We start from the raw sequence: 22062 nt of genomic DNA, 5'->3' as shown, positions 1-22062 counted from the left end.
TAACTTCTCATCTCTAGGTTTGAGGTGAGAGTAGAGGGGTTAACAAGTTTCACAGCATAGCAAACATCTGGCAAAACAAAAAGTAGTATATGTATATGTATGTGTGTATAAACAAAAGATAAAGTAATATTACTTTCTGAAATCATATTGCTATAAATTATTTTATTCTATTAGAGAAAAACTAAGACTTATGAAACAATACAGTGACCTTATAGTAAACAGACATCTTTATATTTGTTTCTTCTTCCTCATCACCTTCAGCTTTGCCCACATACAGACCACTTCCCCTGTCCCAACATGAAAGGGACCAAATTATGACCATAGAGACTGAGAAAAGTATTCGAGGTATTGGAGACTCCATGGAACATTCCTTCTCCTTGCGGTGATTCCTACTTCTTCACGGAGACAGCTAGGGTCTCTTGATGCTTTTTTTTTTTAATCCAGGGGAGGAAAGAGTGAGGGAGAGAATTTGTGGGAGAGAAGGCAGAGAAGGGTTTCTTCTTTCATCGTAAAATGTTTCTTGTAAAAAATATGAAATATATATATATACACACACACATATAAAATATATCCAGTGCAATTGCAATTGTGCCAAACACTGGGAAGTGCCACCTTGGTCGATGTATTTCTGGAGTTTTAAACAGTTGTCCCACAACAGCTGCATTTCAGTAAGACTTGGGCAGGTGGCTCCAGATGAGCCACTTGCCACTCACATTCAGGCTGAGGCTTCCATGTTCACAATCCAAAGGAAAAAAAAGTGTGACTTTGTGCCTGGAGAGAAGTTGTGGGCAGGAAGAGAGCTGGAGGCTACCAAGGTGAGGAAGAAGGGTTGGCTTCTTTATGCTTCTCTACCACAGTCTTCAATGCAAATACAAATACATTTTAAATCTGAGGATATTGACATAAGTAGTGCTATGGTCACACTACTTAATGAAATATTTCACATCAGCATGAAAAATATTCACACCAAAAAGTCGTCTTTCTTTCCCTCCTTCCAAGAAAACTTATGATATCATATCACCTAAGTGATCTCACCATAGATATGTCCAGTGATTTGCCCAAAAGTTGTTAAACATAATTCAGAGTCTTTGGATCTGCTCTTTTGCAGAAGGAATTATTTTTAGATGAAATTTCTGAGATGTATTTTGGTTTTCCTGACACATGGAGAAGTTTGAAGTCTCTGCCTTTCCCCGTGTCCTCATCCTTGAAGTGAGAGGCACAGATGCTGAGCCTTCTGGCTGGTCAGAAGGGAAAGGGAAGGGGGAACCCTGGGTCAGCAGATCAGCTCAGGAGGGATGCACCACAGAGGGAGTAACGACGAGCTGCAAACCAAGATCAGAAGCTGTTACAAACCCACTCCATTCAGCTCTGAGTGTCACCAAGTGCGCTAGGCAGAGACCTACAGGGAAGAAGGTGGGCAGTCTAAAACCAGTACAGATCCTTGCTTTTGTCCTGAGGCTGCAAACCTGAAATCAGAGAGAAAATAAGGGGGGGAGGGGAGAAGAGAAAGAGAGAGGGGGGAGAAGGGGTGGGGGAGGAAAGGAACAAGATATTTAAGGAAGGAGGAAGAGAAAGACAAGCACCACTGTTTTATTGTGAAAGTCACAGACTTCATCTACAGGGCATGAGTGAAAGTAAAAGGAAAGCCAACAGAAATGTCAAATCGTCACCTGGGGGGAGGGGGAAGGGGCTAAACTACAAGCCAGCGATTTTATGATAGTATTTATAACTATTATTTTCATTTGCCCTAAAACTAAAGAAAGCAAAAATGTAAGCCCTTGTTTGAACGTAACTTTCAAATTCAACTCTTTAAGCCAGAGACTTAATATTATCCTTAAATCTTATTCTTGTTTTGTTTTTAAGAGATCTAGCTAATTTGGCACGATCTCAGAGACGTATTTTTCTTTCTTCATAACTGCCATTAGGTGACAAAACACTCACCCCACCCCCAAACTGTAGAGCATTTTAAACTACACTCTTAGCAAGTACCCTACCTAGATCAGCACTGTCCAATAAAAATACATGGGAACCACGGGCATAATTCTAAATTTTCTAGCAGCCACGTTGAAAAAAAAAAAAAGAAACAGGTGAGACTTAATCTTAGTGACATATTTTACTTGACCCAATATATTCACTATACAATGTGTTGAAAATAATTCAACATGCGCTCAATATAAAACTATTAGTGAGATAAAATTTACTTATCTTTTCTTTCCTTTTTTAAACTAAGTTTTGAAATCCAGTGTGTATTACGCACTTAAAGCATATCCTAGTTCGGCCGCCTAGCCACATTTTAAGTGCTCAACAGAAACGTGCGTCTAGTGGCTACAGAATTGAACAGCTTGGAGCTAGACAGAGCCTTTCTAACAAATTTAATTAAAACAAAAACAAAAAATCTCTGTAATATCTCCCAGCTAAGATGGAGCAGGGTCCTACTTTCTCATTCAGCCCCCACGGATGGCCCCAGGTTATCTGTCTCCTGAAACACAACCCCGCCACGCAGACCTTCAGGTCACAGTGTCACTGGTATCTCCGAGGAGAATTAAAGGGGGTCCAGGACTCAGACCAGAATGGGACAGAGGGCAGGAGGGGCCTCGGTCGGCCAAGCTCGCTCTCCGGCTTACCTGAGTCCACGCTGAGGCTCAAACCCTGGGCCACGTCTCCTGCGGGGCTAGCGAAGGGTCCCCCGGGCGCTGCCCATGCGGTGCCGGTCGGCTCGCCCTTGGCCGAGAGCTCGCAGGGGGGACTGCCCGGTGCCGGAGCCGGGGCGAGCGCGAGGCGAGCTGGGCGCCCGGAGGCTGCGGGCATCAGCAACGGCCCATAGCGCGGATCGAAGTGCGGCGCATAGACCTCGTGCACTGCGGCGGGTCGCGGGTAGGCGGTTGCCTGGGAGCCGAGGGCGCCACCCAGCGCGTAGGGATGGTGCGGGTGCGGCTGCGCGTGGTGTGGGTGCGGGTGCGCGTGGTGCGGGTGCGCGTGGTGCCAGGGTTCCGCGGCGCCCTGGTGCAGGTGGCTGTGCAGAGCCGCCGGCGAGTAGGGGTCAGCCGTGGCGAAGGGCAGCTCCGAGTGCGCGGCGGCCAGCGGGCTGCCAAGTGGCGCGGGCACCGGCGCCTGGTACGCGCTATTCCAGAAGGAGGCGGGGAAGCTGCGCTGGCTCATCGGGAAGGAGCCGTCTGCTCATCGGAGAGCCCGAGGGGAGGAAAGGAAAAGAGAAGCTCGTCACCGCTAGGAGACGCGAGTGCTGACCCGGTAAGGCCACCGTGGGAGAGCTGGAAGCCCGGGGCTGGCCAAGGGCGGGAAAGCCGCGGCTGGGGCGGATCAGCAGCCTCGCCTTCGGGGCTGCGCCTCTCTAAGGGGGCTGTAGCCTGTGATTTCAAGGAAAGGCACCACAAATGGGGGAATCCTTTGGGCGGAGGTCCGCATTCTCTGATTTTGCAGACGTGCCCACTGCGCAAACCCAGTTACGGCGGGGAGATGGAGAGAGAAGAGACCTCCCCAAGCCTCAGGTTTGGATCACAGAGAGCTTCATCTAACTCGACCTGAGCTGCCTCCGCGGCCTCGGGACAGGTACGGCCTCCCTTTCCCAATCGCAGCCTCTCCGCTAAAGATACCTCTTCCCACTCTCGGTTGGCCACCTAGCGATCTCACTACCCCTCTCGCGTTTCAGCGTTTCTTGATCTAGAAATTGTGTCTCTGATAAACTAAAAGTCCGTCGACGTTGTTTGAAGTCTTGCTATTATTAAACTCCTTTGTAGAAATCTCTTTCAAATATTATTTCCAAGACCTCGAGCAAAACAGTAAACTACACACTAATAGGGCAGCTGTATTGTTTGCACAAAGGGACTCAAAGGGAAAAGTTTTTAAAGTTTTAACAAACCTTCTGCATCGAATTGTGGATGATGCCACACTTAGTTTATTACTATTATTATTAGTGCCAGTATCACTGTTGACCCCTAAAGTCTGGAAGCGCTTTAAGAGAACATCATTTAGATAAAATTTGTTGCCTTTCGTGAGTTGGGAGGGAGGAAGGGAAAGAAAGACATTTAATTTAAGAGGCTTCTGTTGGATACCCCTGGGGTATGCATTTGCAATACCCCAGAGACTTGCACACACTAGAGAATTAAAATACATTCTAAGTAATGAACAGTCTTCCTATTAAAAACCATTTACGCAATTAAAGAATAAAAAGAATGTTTTTGTATTTAAAACTAATGTAATATTTGTTTTCCTTTTTACAACAAAGTCCTCCTTTGTCAGCTTGGTACATAACAAAGACTAAGCTTAGTGGAAAAAGTTTACCAAATAGTTAACCCTCCCCTTGTCTAAGTAACAGAGGGAGGTTGAGATTTCAGAACAGAAGGGAAATTTAGTTGAGTTGTCCAGGGAATCATTGTCTGATAAAGCAGTGTTTTCTGGGAAGGGCAGAACAATGAAGAAGGATGTGTTTTGGGGAAAAAAAACCTTAGAGATGATTTGGTGGCACCTACATTTTTATTTCTTTTGTTATTTTATTTCCTTATTGAAAGATGTTTTCTGCTTCAAGATTTCCTAAGTAATTGAAATTTGACTAAAGGCACTGGTAGGTTTTAGGAGACATCTTTCAGCAGGTTTTGCTTGCAGTGGGGCCTAGGACATTTTCTTCTGGGCGAATTTTCTGAAATTGTGTCAGGGCCCTGTAAACTTGTAGTAAGTGAGGCTCCTCCTCCTCCCTGGCCAGAGTGTTGGAAACCCCACTTTTCCACAGCACATTTACATACATTTTTTTTTTCTGTTTGTCTTACTGCCATCTCCACGGATAGTTAAGAGGGCAAGTATTATTCTAATTTTAGAGACCAGTAAATAGAGTGACCTCAAAAAGGTTAAGAGACTTGCCCAAGGTCATATTGCTAGGAAGTGGTAGAGCCAACACACCAATCCAGGCATCCTAATTCCAAGGCTAGTGTTTTTTTTTCTAGTCACTGCTCTGTTCTTCTCTGCCTCTTGGAGGAGAGACCGTATGCCCATGCCTATACCTCCTTGATTTCCTTAACCATTCCCAAATGCCCCTCCTCACCATTTCTCTGACACTCAGTATTCTTTCAGCTGCATCTCCTTGAGCCCCTCTAGATGGACCCCAAGCTAAGTGGACTGTCTGTTGGCCTTTGCCAGTAGAACCCCATACTTACCTCGCCAAGGCCCAGAGCTCCTCGGTGCTTTGCTGTTTGTACAGCTTGGCGAATAGCTGCTAGGCTGGCTCAGGGCCCTGCTGAAGTGCTCGTCCACCACGGAGCTGATGTCCCCTTGGAAATAGGTGAAGAGGACGCAGCGGGAGTTAATGTACTCTGCCTCTGGTGGGCGCTCTTTGTCTGGGCTGCCCTCTTCCTCCTTTATACTGGCCGGAGTTTGGCTGGAAAAAGAGGAGCTCCCACTGCCGCTGCTGTTACTGGGGCTGGCATTGCACTCTTGGGCTTCCTGCATTTTGGAGTAATAGGCTAGTTTCTGCTCAGAGAGAAAGAAGAGAGTAGTCAATTTCAACAGAGATGGCAAGTTGGCTTCAGACTATACTTCCTCATCTGATCCCTAAGGTATCCAGGGGGTAAACGGCATTGGTGCCTAAGCCCAAGCCTCATTAATGTGGGCTGCACAGCCTGTCACACAACAAGGGTTGGGCTTACTGAGAGGCAGATTGCCCTTCCTAATGTTTTTGTCAGTCTGGAAGCGCTGCTGGGCCACAGGCAAAACTCTCTGAAGGTGTCAAGGTGAAGTTTGCAGAAGATGCCTAAGCAATCAGGCCATGAGCTGAGCTTGACTGCAGAGCCAGGGTCTGGGCAGATGTACAGGGGTGGGCAAAAGTAGGTTTGCATAATATAAATAAATAATAATACAAGAACAAGCTGTGTTTTGCATACTCATAACTGTAAACCTACCTTTCCCACCCCGTTTGTATTTTTAAAAATCAGCCTCCAAGGGTAAAGGGCACCTAAGTCCAATTAGGGCCTGTTTCCTGCCTGAAAATCCAGGGCAGAAGCACAAGATGCAGGATTAAACATCTTTAGGATGCAACATGAAAATATAAGAATCCACTCCACACAACCAAGCTGTAAACTAAGCTCTGCTGGGGAAGGTCTGAAATAGTTCCACTCAGGGATAAAAAGGTGAATAACATCCTGACATGGATTGCTTTAATAAACTCAGGTGGATATTAGTTTGATTGCCTATATACATAATGTCCATTTAAGAGTCTGAGTTTTTACAGAGATCTTTAAAGAAAAATTAGTGGATTATGAGAATTTCCACCCTCGCCATCTCTGTGCACTATGAGGAAACAAGTAATAAAAAGGAGTAGCAGAAGATGTGGCTCTGAGGCTTGGTAAATGATGACTGATAGTGATTTTAATATACCCAGCGCAACTGTTGAAAACACTTTCTTAGAAATGAGCGGTGGACTGAATGTAGTGTTAAAGCGTTATGCAGGCAGAGATGTCCTGACAATACAAAAATGAGATCTTAATGCAATGGATTGGTCCAGGGTCAAGGAAGAGAAAGGATCACACAGAAAACCAACCCACCTCTCCCCTTTGCAATAGTCCCAGCCTGAGAAGGAGCTCATCTCACTCAGATACTGAAGCCAAAAGAATTATTTAGCAATACAACTATTTCTACCACATTCTCACTTGGTTTATAATGAGGGACTCTGGTGATTCCTAAAATTAACATTGACTAAACAAACTCCTGGTTGGGGAGTGGAAAGAGGAGAAGGAGGGAAAAAGCAAAAGCCAAATAGATGTTTTGAATTTGCAAGCAAAATTGGTGAAGCATGGCCTCTGATGTTGGAGTGTATTTCAGTTTCCCGGAAACAGGAGTCTAGGCCCTCGTTTTTTAACCTGGTCTGGCCTCCTACAGCCCCCAGATGTGATCTTGTTCTTTCCCTGGACTACTGTCCTCAGTTTTCACTACATCAGCTGTGGAAACAGAAAGACCTGTTCACCAGAAACAGTCCGGAGAAAAGAGAAATAACTTGAGTTTGCAGAACCGGGGTTAAGTGGTCTTATTAAAAATGGATTTGTTGAGGGCAGGGTAGTCCTATTCAGCTACTCCATCTCCTGAAAGTTAAAGTATTATTTATGAAGCTTGCCTCGGCCCAGTCAGTTGCACCCCTGTAATACTCCCCCAGACTTTGCAATGCAAAGATCATAGAACCAATGCGTTTCGTGCGGTTCTCTTTGTAACGAATTCTCTGGTTCTGAAATTAATTGGCCTGATCGCCTGAGAATTGAAACAGAAAAAAAATGGTAAGCCTTAGATAAGCTTGCGGGGATGAGAACGCAGATCTTTGCATCTCAAACACAAAAATAGTGACAGGCTTTTGCTTTTGTTGGGATCAATATTAGGTTTTCCACGAGTGAGCTTTAGTCCCATCTCCCTGCACCCGCAGTGGGCTCCGGGTCGGACAAATCTGGAGTTCGACAGACACTAAGAAAAATATCCCGCAGGCGCAATCCTCTTCTGATTACTCCCAGCAAAACCAGTACACGCATTAACAGGGCTTAGTTGCCTTCCGAGAGCGCAAACTAAAGGAGTTAGCTCAATCTACTGTGTGGCAGCTCTGGCAATCCCGGCATCCGGGCAGCGCGCGTCGCTGGTCGAACGCCCGGGACCCGGGCGGAGTTGCGGTGGATCTCAGGGTACTAGCGGTGCGCGGAGAAGCCCGGACGCTCCACCGGTCTCCGAGGACCCGGGCGGAGTTGCGGTGGATCTCAGGGTACTGGCGGTGCTCGGAGAAGCCCGGGCGCTCCACCCGTCTCCGAGGACCCGGGCGGTAGGACGCACCTACCTGGTGATAGGGGGTGTAGGCGGCTGCGAAGTAAGGCTGGTGAGGACCATAGACTTGGTACATAACATCCAGACAGCTCATGGCTCCCCGCAGCGGAGACGGATTTAGGGTTTTATCATCAACTCTGTCGGCGAAGCGCAGGGATGCTGCATGGGCGGCGCCTGGACCCCAGCTCCAGTGTCATCCGCGGCGGGGCGAGGAGCAGGGCGCTCCGCGGCTCGGGATCCCGCTCGCACGCTCCCCTCCCACCCCTGCTGTTCCAGCCCGGACCGCGCTCCGGGACAGAAGCGCCCGGGCTCCCGCTAGTGGGCATTTAAACCCCAAGCCGGGCGGGCGTGCTGACGCCACTCAGAAGCTGCGGACGGGAGGGGAGCAGGGAGGGAGGCGGGGATCGGGGGGGCCAATGGAGAGCGAAGCACGAGGACCCGAGGAGGTGCGGGTGTGTTTCCGCTAGCTCCCAGGTGGCCAAGGGTAAGGCGAGCTGCGTAGCTTGAGAGATGAGCCCCGAGGCTTCGCGCCTTGAAGTGCAGGGATTCCCTCAGGCGAAAGCAGGAGAAACGGAGGGAGAAGAGGGCTGAGGGAAGTGAGGATTTTTACATTTGAGAAGAGAAAGAGAGTTGCTGCAGGTTAGGGAAAGGCCCTGTGGGAGAGGCGGACCGCACTGGAGAGTTGAGTGTGTGCGTCGGAGGGGGGCGCGGTGGGGCAGGCTCTCGGCTCCAGGTTACTGGGTGGCGTTCTGGAGGGGCGGTGCCATCCCCAGGGAGATGCAGTCTTTGCAGACGGGATGTCTAAGGAGTCCGAGGACTCCTACAGGACAAGGAGGAGCTCCCTCTGAGGGGAACTGGCAGTGTCTGTAGCCTGTAACGCTGCCCCGTTCCACTTTCTTTGCGCCTCCTCCGACCCGATCCACCGCCGCCGGCTCCCACACCTCGACTCCACTCTCGGGGGCGGGTTCCTTCTACCCTCTGGAGTCCAATCCCGCCTCTTTCTCTTTGATGTGCTCCAGTCGAACCCACTCCGCTCGCGTTGCTCATGCCCCGCCTCCTGCTCCACCCGGTACAAGCTGCTTTCGAGGAGTCCGGGAGGCCTCACCCGGCCCCGGGGCCGCCACGCATCTCTAGCCGCGCCCTGTACAGGTTCGCTAACTTGGAGGCAAGGACTCTTCAGCTGCTAGAGAAACTGCAAGGAGGTCAGCGAGGTCTTTCGCTCCCTCCGCGACCCTTTATATAGCAGCTGCGATTTTGTTTCATTTTGAAGAGGTGAAGGAGGATGCACTTCAATCATGAGAACACGCATCGCCATTCTCTTTCCTGCCCTCAGAGAATTCCTGGCTCCCATCTACTTCCAGCCAGGCTAGATGCTCTCCATCCTCCCCAAGCAGCACCCCCCCACCCCCCAGTCCGCTGGGAAGAAGGATGTCACAGTGGAGTCCTCTATTCCATAAGTTTAAGAATGAATTGAGAAAGATTCACTGTGGCTAGTCAAGTGGCGGAAGGGAGTTTTGGGAACAGTGGCAGGCGTGACTCGGAGAAGGGGGCCAGAGGTTTGGAGCCAGGACAGCCTAGACCCAGGGAAGACGTAGCGTGTGTTACGGATGCAAGCGAACTCGAGTTATCCCCCAGTTTCAATGCAGCAAAAAGTCTGACAAAGATTCACAGGCTGTAAAACTGCAAAACAAATGCACACATATAGACATATTTGTCTCTAAAACGTGACTATTTTAAGCAAATTGTTTCAGGGTGGAATTTTTTATTTTGTGTGAATTATAAATGGGTAATAGCCCATTACCATTACCATTATAATTCACTCCGTGTCGCCACTTCAGTTCATAAACGGCGAGCTTACCTGAGCGATTGGAGAGTTTCTTTAACGATGATGTATCTAATTGAAAGAAAATAAAAAATAATAAATAATAATAAGGGCACTCCTTAGTCCAGTTTTACTGAGCCTCTTATTTTAGAGGCGGGCTGAACTCTGCCGGCTTCTGGAGTTTGGGACCTGTCTGCGCACAGGTGAAGCAGAACATGCCTCTCATTCCCACCTACCCCCATCCTATCTGCCAGGAATTTCGGAGCGGTCAGGAGCCGCTCATCTGCCTTTCGTCTGGGGCAAAAGAGAGCTGTCATCCGAAGGGCCACAGTGCGCCCCTCTGGATGCGGGGAAGTAGGCGTGTGGGTCTCAGTCTCGCTCCGCAACGTGCAACACCCCAGTTTGGAGGGCCGCTCCGCCCCGCTGCGCGCAGCCCTGCGTGAGGTCTCAGGATGCCGCTGGCTCCGAGGTGCCCCTGCTGCTGGCGCGCCCAGGACAAAGCACGGCCAGCAAGTGGGTCACACTCCCCCCTTTCGGGGAGGTCCTGCTGTCTACCTCTGGACGCAGAAGGTCTCCTTGGGCTTCCTCCGGTTGGGGCATCTCCAAACGGAACATTTATCGCGGGAGAGCGCTCCTTGAACAGCGGCCCAGGCTCTGCAGCCTGGCGGGTGACCCGCAATCCCTCTCGGAGAAGGCGGCGAGTGGGGAGCCGTCTAGACAATCCTCGGAAGTGCGGCTTGTCCTTGCTCACCTCTCGGAAACCACCTCCTGTCCCCGTCCGTACCCGCTCTCTTTGACATTTTTACTTCATTTTGGCCATGAAACTAGAACTCTGATTTTCCCACAAATTCGGGAGATAATAACGACAACCTCTCTGAATCCAACAAGGCCCAGCAAAAATGTCAATAATTTTTGGGAAAGGATTATAGGAGTAGCGATTTCCCACATTTTGCGTGAGGAAAGTGAAAGAATGTGACTCCGGTTGCCTAAGGCCTCTTTCTGTTTACATCTCTCAGTCTTCTCCTACTTGACCCAGTTTTTCAAATCCTTGCTGAAGATAAATAAGGATATTTATTGTCTACACAGGAGTTGAAAGAGAATTGGGCTAGTGATCATCAATCTTGTATTTAGGCAGGAAAACCTTCCCCTTCCCCAAATAGAAAGTGAAGGAATCAAAATATTCCCAAAGATTAGAGCATATTCAGCCTTTTTGGTGTATTTGAAATGCTGTCTTTTACATTTCAGACAAGGAGGGTGAAACTTCTCAATCTGATGAGATCTCCTTTCGTTTCTATGCTGAAGTGGAAAAGAAAACACAACTAAGTTTTAACCTCCTCCAGCCACTCAAAACGGTTGGACATCAGCACTTCACAAACGTCAGGTCTTGATTCACATCCTTGGGGAGAGGCTACAGGATGAAGGAAAAATCTCTCACCAAGTTATTTTAGGAGAAGAATCTGCAAACCCAACAGTTAAATGTCCTGGAACTTTGGTTCAGTAGATAATGTATCAACACCCCCAGAAAGATGAACTACTAATCGAATTTCTTTTTAACTTCTTAGTTGGCAGAGGCAATATCAAAACTTCTTTTACAAATGAATTCCACTTCATGATAGCTTCATAGCAATTTATTGAGCTGCCTGCCAGTAGGGAGTTTGCCATATGAAAATTAATTCCACCCAAATTGCCTTTTATTATGCTAGTTCTAGTGTGCAATTCTAAGAATATCTAGAACTGTAAAAACTGAAAGTTGTCTTTAGTCTCAAAGTGAATAAATGAAGTTAAATTTCTTTTGAATGAATGAATACATGTTTCAAGATAACATCACAATGAAATTTTCTTCAGAATGATTGCCTCTTGTTTATTTCTAAGCTGACTTCATCACTTTCTGAAATTTTCTGTCTACCTTGTCATCTTATTCTGAAAACTGCCAATAAGCAGCTTTAAAGGAAGGATGTATGAATAGAACTAATTTGGAGAACTGATCTGCATAAACTGTCAGCTTAAGCCCTCTCTTGCCCACGCTTTCTTTTCTTTTCTTTTTTTTCTTTCTTTCTTTTTTTTTTTTTTTTGCATTTTTCTGAAGCTGGAAAGGGGGAGGCAGTCAGACTCCCGCATGCGCTGACCGGGATCCACCCGGCATGCCCACCAGGGGGCGATGTTCTGCCCATGGGTGGGGGGGCGTCGCTCTGTCGTGACCAGAGCCACTCTAACGCCTGGGGCAGAGGCCAAGGAGCCATCCCCAGCGCCCAGGCCATCTTTTGCTCCAATGGAGCCTTGGCCGCGGGAGGGGGAGAGAGAGACAGAGATGAAGGAGAGGTGGAGAGGTGAAGCAGATGGGTGGTCCTCCTGTGTGCCCTGGCCAGGAATCCTGCACGCCAGGCCGACGCTCTACCACTGAGCCAACCGGCCAGGGCCCACGCTTTCTTTAGATCATTGAGTGTTGGTATTTCATGCTGCCTTCTTCTGCCAACCAATTGGAATGAACACAATGGTAATTTCATAGACTTTTATACCCCATTTTTGCCTGTATTACAGAACAAAAGTGTGTTTGGAGTTTGAGGAGGAGCTGACAAGATTTCGTGGATTCAAACTATTAATAGTAATAGTATTAGTTGAAAACATGTCTGTATACATGCTTATTCAGGCATGGAGAGTTCCTTAGCAATGATACCCTAGTGATTAATGGAGAGCCTGAATGGTGGTGTTATTTTAAAGACGTAAAAAGAGAAATTCCTGTACTATGGAACCTCTCTAAAAAGCTAAGTGTAGGAATTCCAGTTTGACATAGTGAAAAACCAAGAAAAAGAAGGTTCAAATATTTTCATATTAAGTAAGAATAGCTCTTATCAGTATTTCCAAGTAAAAATTCTCCTAAGTCTGGCCTAAAGAACAGATGAAACTACTTTGTAATTATTGACATATATTTGATTATTATAAGAATGTTAAAATTTTCCTCCTTTATATTTTAAAGACTATTTTCATGTCATGTACAAGTCAACTTCAGCTTAGGTGAAATAATCACAACTTCCTGAATTTAATTTTCTTTTGAATTCATGTCCAGTTCTAAGATTGGAAGTACATTTAATACCATATTTATCTTTCAGAAGTAAGTTATTTTTAATGAGTCTCTATGAAATGCATAGTATAAAGATATTATTATACAAATACAATTTGTAGGACCTAAACTTTAAAAAATGATAATAAAAGCTAAAAATAGAGATTTGGAATATATGTATCTAAAATATTTTGGTTTGTTGGATTTTTACAAGAGAGAAAGAAGGAAATTAATGTTCTCTGATATTTACTTAGGCACAGAGTTAAGTCAGAGAAAGTGTATCAATTATTTATTAATGGGAAGAAGTAGTTTTTCATCTTTAATTGACTCGAAAACTCACCTTACTTGCCTTAAATTTCTGACAACAGTGAAAAATATTTTTTTGAAGGTGCAGTCTGGCAATGACAGTCTAGAAACTGGCATAGGTATCAAACTCTTTTTGGAAGATACAGGGACATAGAGGAAACTGCAGATTCAGACTTAGCTATTTGACAGTATTGTTGTTGATCCATTCCCCAACTTCTGTTCATAAACACCATTTCCGCAAGATGTTAAAGAGAGTCAAAAGAGGCCACAGCAATAACAGACAGAAGGTAAAGATATCCACCTGACTGTGATGTCCTGTCACATGCTTCAAGAAGTCTTTAAACAGCTTCCTAGCAATTCTCTCATAGGAAGTGCCTCTTGGCATATGTGAAGGAATTTTTAGCACTGACTTAGACTGGTAATGTTTTTTAATTTCTTTAGTAATTGTGACGGACTTTTAAGCAAATTTCCTGTCATGAATAAATTAGATTAACTATGCCTTAAGTAAAAACATGTGGACACATAGCCTAGCAGACCCCAAAGCAGAACACATCTTTCATTTTTGTTCTTAACTTTACACTATCAATACTGTGCATCATGTTTTAAGGTGAAAGTCTAGTTGTTCAGTATAAAATTTAAACTGCTGTTTGTTTTTTATGAGAGGTATGAATCAATCAATTAGTAAAACAATTCAACCTGTAACATTATCTGAAAAAAAAATTAAGTTAAAAAATATGAAATGTTGAATTTAAAAAATAGTTTATCATTTTATATGCCTCCTGAAGGATACTGCCACACAGTGAGTTCAGGTGGAAAATGGTAATTCTCAGATAATTTGGGAGTGAAAACCAGCTAAATGTGACCATGTAAGAAATCAAACTGAAAAATTCAGGTCTCGAAAGTGGCTTTCACCACGGAAATATCTTTTCATAGTAGTAAATTAATGCTTATACTTACCCCAAGTACAGCAAGTATTTCTCCAAACGTGTGCGCAGAATATAGTTATAACTGGTTGATGTTCGTAAATATTTTAAGAAGAGAATGATTCTGAACAGTTTAAAACATATTTTTACCCCTTTGCTTTCTTTTGCTCTCCAGGGATTTTGTGGCAAGATAAATTTGAAGCTCTAATCTGTATCCATGTTTAGTGCTTTTTTCCTGGGTATTTGGGAGAGTAGCTATCACAAGGAATTATAGTTTATTCTTTCTGGTAAACTTTTCAGTAACGCAGCATAATAAAACCATTACCAAACAACTGTTCTTGTTAGAAAAATAGGCTGTCTCTGTGCATTTAGAATAAAACGCTAAATGAAGGCAGCCTTGCAAACAAGTTATAAAGAAACAAAGGTTCTTTTTCACCTTGGGTAGTAGATCTGTAAACTATAGAGAGTTATTTCAGTAGGAAACAAATCCCAAATAATAGGTGTCAAAAAAAAAAAAGAAGACATTTCAAAGCACATGTTGTCTAAAAACTATGTAGCTAAGTAGCTGGAGAGAACTCTGACCTTGTAGAATTGGAGGGGAAAAGTGTAAAAGGGATGCAACCGATTGCAACCTTTGAGGCCCTTGAGGTGTGGTGGCAGACTTAATCCCTGGGTGTCGGTAGTTCTAAAGGTCACATACTTCAGGATCTCAGCCACTGGCCGCATTTCATGAGACACTGCCTGCCTTCTCTGGGAAAGCAGTGCGGCCTCAGCCTGATGGTATTACTTAGTTACTGTCTTAAGAATGGAGGAGGCTCAAGAGTAGCACGGAAGAAACGATGGACTGGATAGCGAGATTCAGGGTTCTGCCCGTGGTCTGAAAGGGTATCATCACCCCTTAAATTCTCCATGTGTTCATCTTTGTGAGAAGAAACTGGGCTAGATGACCCCTAGCTAAAGATGTTTATGGCTTCAAACTCTGAAATCTGAACAAACAGATGAGAGATTTAAAAATAGGGTATAAATAATGTTTATAAACATTTCTGATTTTTCCAACCTACGATCCTTCTTGAAGAATAGCAAGTTATAAACTACTTGAAAATGAATAATTTCATGTTTCCAAATTCTCCTTGAGCAGAGACCTATTCTTCAAGTATGGACAGAATTAGCCAGAGATTCTTTAGAATTCCAGGGAGATGTAATAGAAAGGGGAGCTGTGTTTTCCAAGCATCAGGTGTGTGAAGCTGAAATCTCTGGAATGCAGTATTGGCTGCATAGCCACCCATTACCTTTGCTTTCTATGGGCCTGAGTTCATGTATTTACATCTGGCGTCCGCTCCTTGGGAAATAAAAGTTCAACATTTCTGAAATGTTATGAGACTGTGAACAGAAGGTAACCATGCTTTTATTTGGTAAAGTTGGGGGTTTGAAACTAAAACATTTTCACATTTATCAAGTTTACATTATTTAATTCATGAATATTTCAATGCTCATTAATATATAACTTATTTATAGAGAAAATAAATTACTATCATTAGTCATCACATCTTGTTTGTTGATTAATACTGCAGATTCCACTGCCCATGACAAGTGAATGATTAAATAGTAGATTTCTGGATGAAAATGAGCAACAACACACCCTGTGTTGGGAGTCTTGGCTAAGAAACTGTGTTATTTTATTTGTTCTAAAGAATATTTGAGAATCTCTTCCTGTAGAGATGACAATGTTTACCCTTTGACTCATCACTTTTGCTCAAAATCCATTGAAATTATAAAGAAAATGTAGAAACAGATAAAAAGAATACATAATTAAACCTAAGATAAACATTGTAAGGTAAAAAAATAAGAAGCTCAAAGCCATGAACTGGGATAATGCCTTGGGCTTGCTGGGGCTGGGTGGGAGGCTGACAGTCAGGCTCTTGGTTCCTGCAGGAGAATGGGTCTAAGAGTTCTTAGTTGGACTTACTACCTGACACCAGGGCTTATTCTGGGGCTCTTATGCCTACATAGGAGGCTAAAAGATGAGTTGCTGACCTACTACCCTGGTTATATCTTTATTAAAGCTCTTATGTTGGCTAGACAGGATGGAAAAAACAGCCTCATGATCAAGAACTGAGCGAGATGGCTTTTAACTCCATGCCTGGATTTGCATGTCTCTGTTATCACAGTGGAGCAAGAGCCCTGAAATATACCCATTAGACCAGGTTGTGGACTAAGGTGTGTACCTATGGTGAAGGAGGGCAGAGGGGGACAAAGTGAAAAGTGTTACCAGAGAAGGAAGGAGAGTTAATGGTTTTAGACTAAAATGCATTATGATTATTTAGTCAGAAGTCATCCTGTGAGGTAAAGATACCTCTTAAAACAAATTATATTTATATCGCTGCAGTGACTATAGGGGTGAATATATATATGTTTTAAATTATTAAGTGAGAGACGGGGAGGCAGAGAGACAGATTCCCACATGTGTCCTGACTGGGATCCACCCAGCAAGCCCACTAGGGGGCAATGCTCTACCCATCTGGGGCCACTGCTCAGTTGCTTGGCAACCGAGCTATTTTAGTTCCTGAGGTGAGTACATGATGCCATCTTCAGTGCCTGGGGCCAACTTGCTTGAATAAGCCAAGGCTGCAGGAGGGGTAGAGAGGGAGAGGAGGAGAGAGGGAGAGCGGGAGGGAGAGAGAAAAAGAGAGAGAGAGACAAGGGGGAGGGTGGAGAAGCAAATAGTCACTTCTCCTGTGGGCCCTGACTGGGATTTGAACCCGGTACTTCCTCATGCCCTGCTGATGCTCCACCAACTGAGCCAACCGGCCAGGGCCAGAATATATTCTTTAAAATTAGTGTTTTGGGTTTCTTTGGATAAATTCCCAAAAGTGGAAATGCTGGGTCATGAAGCTATTTCATGTTTAATTCTTTAAGAGGCACTGGCCGGTTGGCTCAGCAGTAGAGGCCCAACATGTGGAAGTCCTGGGTTCAATCCCCAGTCAAGGCACACAGGAGAAGTGACCATCTGCTTCTTCACTGCTCCCCCACTTTTCCCCTCCTGCAGCCATGGCTCAAATGGTTCAAACAAAGTTGGCCCTGGATGCTGAGAATGGCTCCATGGCCTCAGCCTCAGGCCCTAAAATAGCTCAGTTGCTGAGCAATGGAGCTGCAACCCAGCTGGGTGGAGCATTACTTGGTAGGAGCTTACTGGGTGGATCCCTGTCAGGGTGCATGTGGGAGTCTGCCTCTGCCTTCCCACTTCTCACTTAATAAAAAAATATTTTTGAGGTAACTCCATACTGCTTTCTACAGTGGCTGAACCAATCTGCATTCCCACCAGCAGTATACAAGGGTTTCTTTTTCTCCATATCCTTACCAACACTTGTTTAATGATTTATTGATGATAGCCATTTCTACAGGTGTGAGGATATATCTCGTTGTGATTTTAATTTGCATTTCTCTGATGATTAGCGACACTGTGCTGTGGTACATTTATATAATAGAATACTACTTGGCTATAAAAAAGAAGGAAATCTTACCTTTTGTGACAGCATGGATGGACCTGGAGAGCATTATGTTTAGTGAAATAAAATAGTCAGAGAAAGACAAGTACCATATGATTTCACTCATATGTGGAATCTAATGAATAAAATGAACTAACAAGCAAAACAGAGACAGGCTCATAGATAGAGAGCCTGCAACAGATCCTGTACCCTCTACATCAGCTGCTTCTCAAGATGAAACACCTGTAGTGCAGGTAGAATCACCTCCAGCATCTCCTGCATATTACTTAGGCAATCCTGATTCACCTGATCTAGTATCTCCAGCACCTTCTGCAGGTTCTCCTGCCTCTCCAGCTTCCTCCCAAGAGTTCACTCTCTCTCTCACCTTACAATGCCCCTTCCACAGGAATAAAGGTAAGGAATTTTTTTTACATTCATTTTTTTTTAATCATTTTTTTCTGTTACTACAGTACAGTGAACAGTACAGTATATTTATGTCCTTTTCCTTTTTCTGTGGCTTAGTTGTGTTTTTATGTTCTATTATGATTTTATAATTGTGTTAGGATAGGTAATTGACTCAGGCAAGGGTGTTGTGGGGCAACTGTGTTAGGCTTGCTTACTGGTTTACCAGCTGCAAGGCCTTTGCCTGATTGGTGCATGAGTGTGTGGCTGTACCATGTGTGTATGGCCTATATAAGGCTATGTATGGGTGCTTCCTTTCAGGGGGCTTGTGGATGGCAGATTGCCTGCCTGTCACTGTGAGGGGCCATTCTTGCTGTTTGTTTGCCTAAGAGGCAGTTTCCCCTGCCTGTGTGCTCCTCTGCTGTTGTGAGACTTTATTAAACAGAATGGCCCAACATTTTCCGACTCCACAGTTTCTCTGCTGTCTGCCTGAATCCAATGTGGACCTACCTGGCCTCGGCTACTGGCATTACATCTGGTGTAGTTGGCAGGATTTGGAGCACGTTGGTAATGGAGCTGCCAACACCTTAAGGGGTGTAATAGAGGAGTAACTGTTCCTGGTGGCTCTCCTGTTGGGGACTGTGGGCTGAGTGTTTTTTACAATCCTGTGAGAAGAAACCAAGAGCTCTGTGGTGAGGCTGTGTGAGGTCAAAAGCTCCAGGAAGAGCTGCATACTGAGCGCCAACGATGGTGTGAACTGGAGTGAGCACTGGAGAAGGAGGTCGACTGGGTTCGAGATTTGCAGGCTGAGCATCAAAGGCGCCTGGAACTGGAGTGGTCTCTGGAAAAGGAGTTACGGGTTCTTGAGTTGCAGTTTGCCCTGGAAGCTGAATGTTGGCAGCAGTGGCTGTTGGAGAAACAACTGCGGGTTCAGGAGTCTGAGAGTCAGCTTTAGGCCTAGAGCTGGCAGACGCAGGAGCCAGAGCGGGCATGGAAGATGGAGCTGCAGCCCTGGCAGGGGAGTGGCTCTGAGTCAGCGGGAGCAGGCGTGTCCAGCTCTTCTGAGGGAGAGGCTCAGGCTGCAACTGCCCTCTGCAGACTCAGAGCCTGGCTGGTGGTCACCAAGAAGGTAAAGACCTAGCAACCAAGCATCCCGCAGGGACAAGCACAACCACATCCGCAGGTAGTGGAGCACTCTGGTCCGGCCCTACACCCAGAGCTGATGGAGTTGGGGGTGAAATTCAGGCAGAAACCCACCAAGCCACTGGCAGCCTGCGTGCTGTGGTTATGGGACATAGGGGTGGCTGGCATCACGCTTTCCAGAACAGAGATGGACCATAGGCTGTGAGAGCTGCTGCCCATGCTCCCCCCAACCCTTACGAACAAGAGAAACGAGCCTGTGAAAGTTACCTGAACACAGATGTGGGTAGATTTGATCGCGGCCGGGGCAGATAGGGAGAAATTAGATATCAAGCCTAATAAAGTTTTGTTGGAGATTTGATGGCAGTTGGAGTCAGAACAGAGGTTCCAGCCACTGAAAAAGTGGGAGAAGCTGGTAGCCCCGGCATCTGCAAGGCAGCAGAGAACTGTCAAGGCAACACAGGCCTCAATGTGTTTAACCCCACCAGGCCCTGTAAGCTGCTGGGGTTTGGATGGGGCTTGTGGTGATGGACAGCTCACTTACGGAAAGGTGCTGAGGTCCGTTAATAAAGAGCTATATGGCTAGTTGCTTGCAATGAGCCTTTACCTTGGTGATGTGCACAGAGAACTGGGCTGCCTATCATGGCCTGCTTGTGGACAGTACTCAGAGAAACTCTGACAGGAGAGGGAGCCACAGCATCTGTGGAGGCCCTCCTGCACCAGGAAACCATTCCCATCCAGTTGCAGAGATGTACCAAGGATGCTTTGCTGTTTCAATGGACACAGCCCTGGACTATACAGGCCCTCCCACCTACCATTAACTCCCTGGGCAGAGTGCTCAGGGAGCCATTGTGAAGGGCACCTTTGTAATTGTTATTTTTGGTATGTATGTAATGTAACTATAGGGAGGTAGGGAGGTGAGCAGCCCTAAAGGGGTGGAATGTGGGGCAGCTGTATTAGGCTTGCTGGCTGGTTTACCAGCTGCAGGCCCTTTGCCTGATTGGTACGTGAGTGCTTGGCTGAGCCACATGTGTGCGGCCTAGGTAAGGCTATGGGTGCTTGTACTCAAGGGGATTGCGGAGGGCGGATTGCCTGCCTGCCACTGTGAGGGGCCATTTTGCTGTTTCTTTGCCAGAGAAGCGGTTTTCCCCTGCCTGTGTGCTTGTCCGCTGTTGTGAGACTTTATTAAACGGAATGGCCCAAGGCTTTCTGGCTCTACAGTTTTTTTACCGTCTTCCCGAATGCCATGTGGACCTGCCTGGTCTCGGCGACCGGCATTACAGGTGTATTTTGACTTACCCCAAAATTCAGGTTATGTCATTGTTGTAGGAACGAAACCATGTCATCACCTGAGGACCCCCTGTACTTATATGTGCATTTTACTGATTCCGCAACCACTTCTCTCTGAGCTGGCTAACACAGTGTCTCACTCTGAGTCATGAGATGGGTTTACTTAGGTGTAGGTTTGTGTAGGGAACTGCTTCATAAATGCTCAGTTAAGGTCTTAATGGTTGTACAATGTCCCAGTATTAACTTAGCAGGGGCTGGGATTTAAGCATAAATTAATAGCTTATTTCTTGATAAACACTGAATTGTGCACAACACTTTGATTTTTTACTAAAATAATCATACAGGTTCATCATAGCAGAGTATTGTTTTGTTTTTGGTATTTCTTTCTCTATGTAACAATACTCTCATTACAGTCTGGCAATAAGAAACTAAATTTATGAATTACCTTTACTACATGAAGTTTGAGGCTACTGGCCATTTTCCCTAAATTTATTTTGAACTAAATATTCTTATATTTTATAAACCATAATATGGATCAGAGTTTCACTGGATAAGTGTACAATTCGTAACCTAAGTCCAGACTGCTGCAGAAATGAAGACCTGGTCTGTAAAATTCAGAGACTTAACAGAGGAAGAAAAGTATCTGACTTATTTTAAATTAAGCAATTCCTTTTCTATTTTCCCTAGTTTTAACATTTGTGATGGACATTATTAATATATTATTTAGTTTTGTGTGTTTATAAACTTAATTGATTCATACTGCATATAATTTTCTGTGACCTTTTTCTAAAATTTATGTTTTTGCTATTCATTCATATTGACATGTAAGCTGTAGTCTATTATTTTCTGTATACAGTGTTGTATAGTAGTCTGTTGTAGAGACACAGTATATCTATTATTAATGGGCGTTTGAGCTGCTGATAATTTGATATTGAAAAAAAATGCAGTTATAAATATCTATCCTGGTATGTACAAGAATTTCTCTAAAGAAATACCCTGGAATGAAATTGCTAGTCATGTGGTTTATGTATGTTGAACTTTACTAATTAATGCCAAAATATATTTGTTATTGATTGTACCCATTGACATCCACACCAGTATGAGATGAGAGAGATTCAATTGCTAAATGTTCTTGCTAGCACATGAACCTGTCAGGTATTATTTTTTGTTTTCTTTATTTGTTTTTTTTGTTTTTGTGTGTGTGTGTGAGAGAGAGACAGAGAGAGAGGGACAGATAGGGACACACAGGCAGGAAGGGAAAGAAATGAGAAGCATCAATTCTTCATTGCGGCTCCTTAGTTGTTCATTGATTACTTTCTCATGTGACTTGACCTGGGGGGCTACAGCAGACTGAGTGAACCCTTGCTCAAGCCAGTGACCTTGGGCTCAGGCTGGTGAGCTTTACTCAAACCAGATGAGCCTGTGCTCAAGCTGGTGACCTCGGGGTTTCGAATCTGGGTCCTCTATGTCCCAGTTTGATGCTCTATCCACTGTACCACCACCTGGTCAGGCTGGACCTCTCAGTTTTTAAATTGGCCAATATGTTCCCTCTTTCTTTTATAAAAGATTTTGTTTATGATGGAATATTCTAGCAAATATTGCTTGTAGAGGTTAACACACAGCACCTGAACCTATTCTGGAGTTATTTTTTGTTTAAATTTTTTTAATTTCATTTATTCATTTTAGAGAGGAGAGAGAGGGAGGGAGAGAGAGAGGGAGAGAGGAGAGAGAGAGAGAGAGAGAGAGAGTAGAGAGAGAGAGACAGGGGGGAGGAGCTGGAAGCATCAACTCCCATATGTGCCTTGACCAGGCAAGCCCAGGGTTTCGAACCAGCGA

The 22062-nt window shown here is 45.1% G+C and overlaps 1 protein-coding gene across 1 annotated transcript; it reads right to left on the bottom strand.

Moving 5' to 3' along the window:
• Positions 1-221: 221 nt before the first annotated feature.
• VGLL2 (vestigial like family member 2) lies at positions 222-8081 on the bottom strand. Its single transcript, XM_066248008.1, has 4 exons — positions 7814-8081; positions 5166-5478; positions 2625-3173; positions 222-1322 (listed from the first exon to the last, which is right to left on the bottom strand). The coding sequence occupies exons 1-4, from the start codon at positions 7892-7894 to the stop codon at positions 1282-1284; spliced, it is 984 nt and encodes a 327-aa protein (XP_066104105.1). The 5' UTR covers positions 7895-8081; the 3' UTR covers positions 222-1281.
• Between the last annotated feature and the right edge of the window lie 13981 nt (positions 8082-22062).

The sequence above is a fragment of the Saccopteryx bilineata genome, chromosome 12 (assembly GCF_036850765.1).
Source record: "Saccopteryx bilineata isolate mSacBil1 chromosome 12, mSacBil1_pri_phased_curated, whole genome shotgun sequence".
Classification (NCBI taxonomy): domain Eukaryota; kingdom Metazoa; phylum Chordata; class Mammalia; order Chiroptera; family Emballonuridae; genus Saccopteryx; species Saccopteryx bilineata.
This window is presented reverse-complemented; position numbering and strand designations above follow the sequence as displayed.

Excerpts from the sequence above, each read along its gene's own strand:
- VGLL2 (XM_066248008.1), bottom strand. The coding sequence starts at position 7,894 with ATGAGCTGTCTGGATGTTATGTACCAAGTCTATGGTCCTCACCAGCCT. Across the intron at positions 5,479-7,813 it reads CCTACACCCCCTATCACCAG|AAACTAGCCTATTACTCCAA; the intron begins GTAGGTGCGTCC and ends CTCTCTGAGCAG. Across the intron at positions 1,323-2,624 it reads GAGCCTCAGCGTGGACTCAG|CTCGTCGTTACTCCCTCTGT; the intron begins GTAAGCCGGAGA and ends CTTGGTTTGCAG.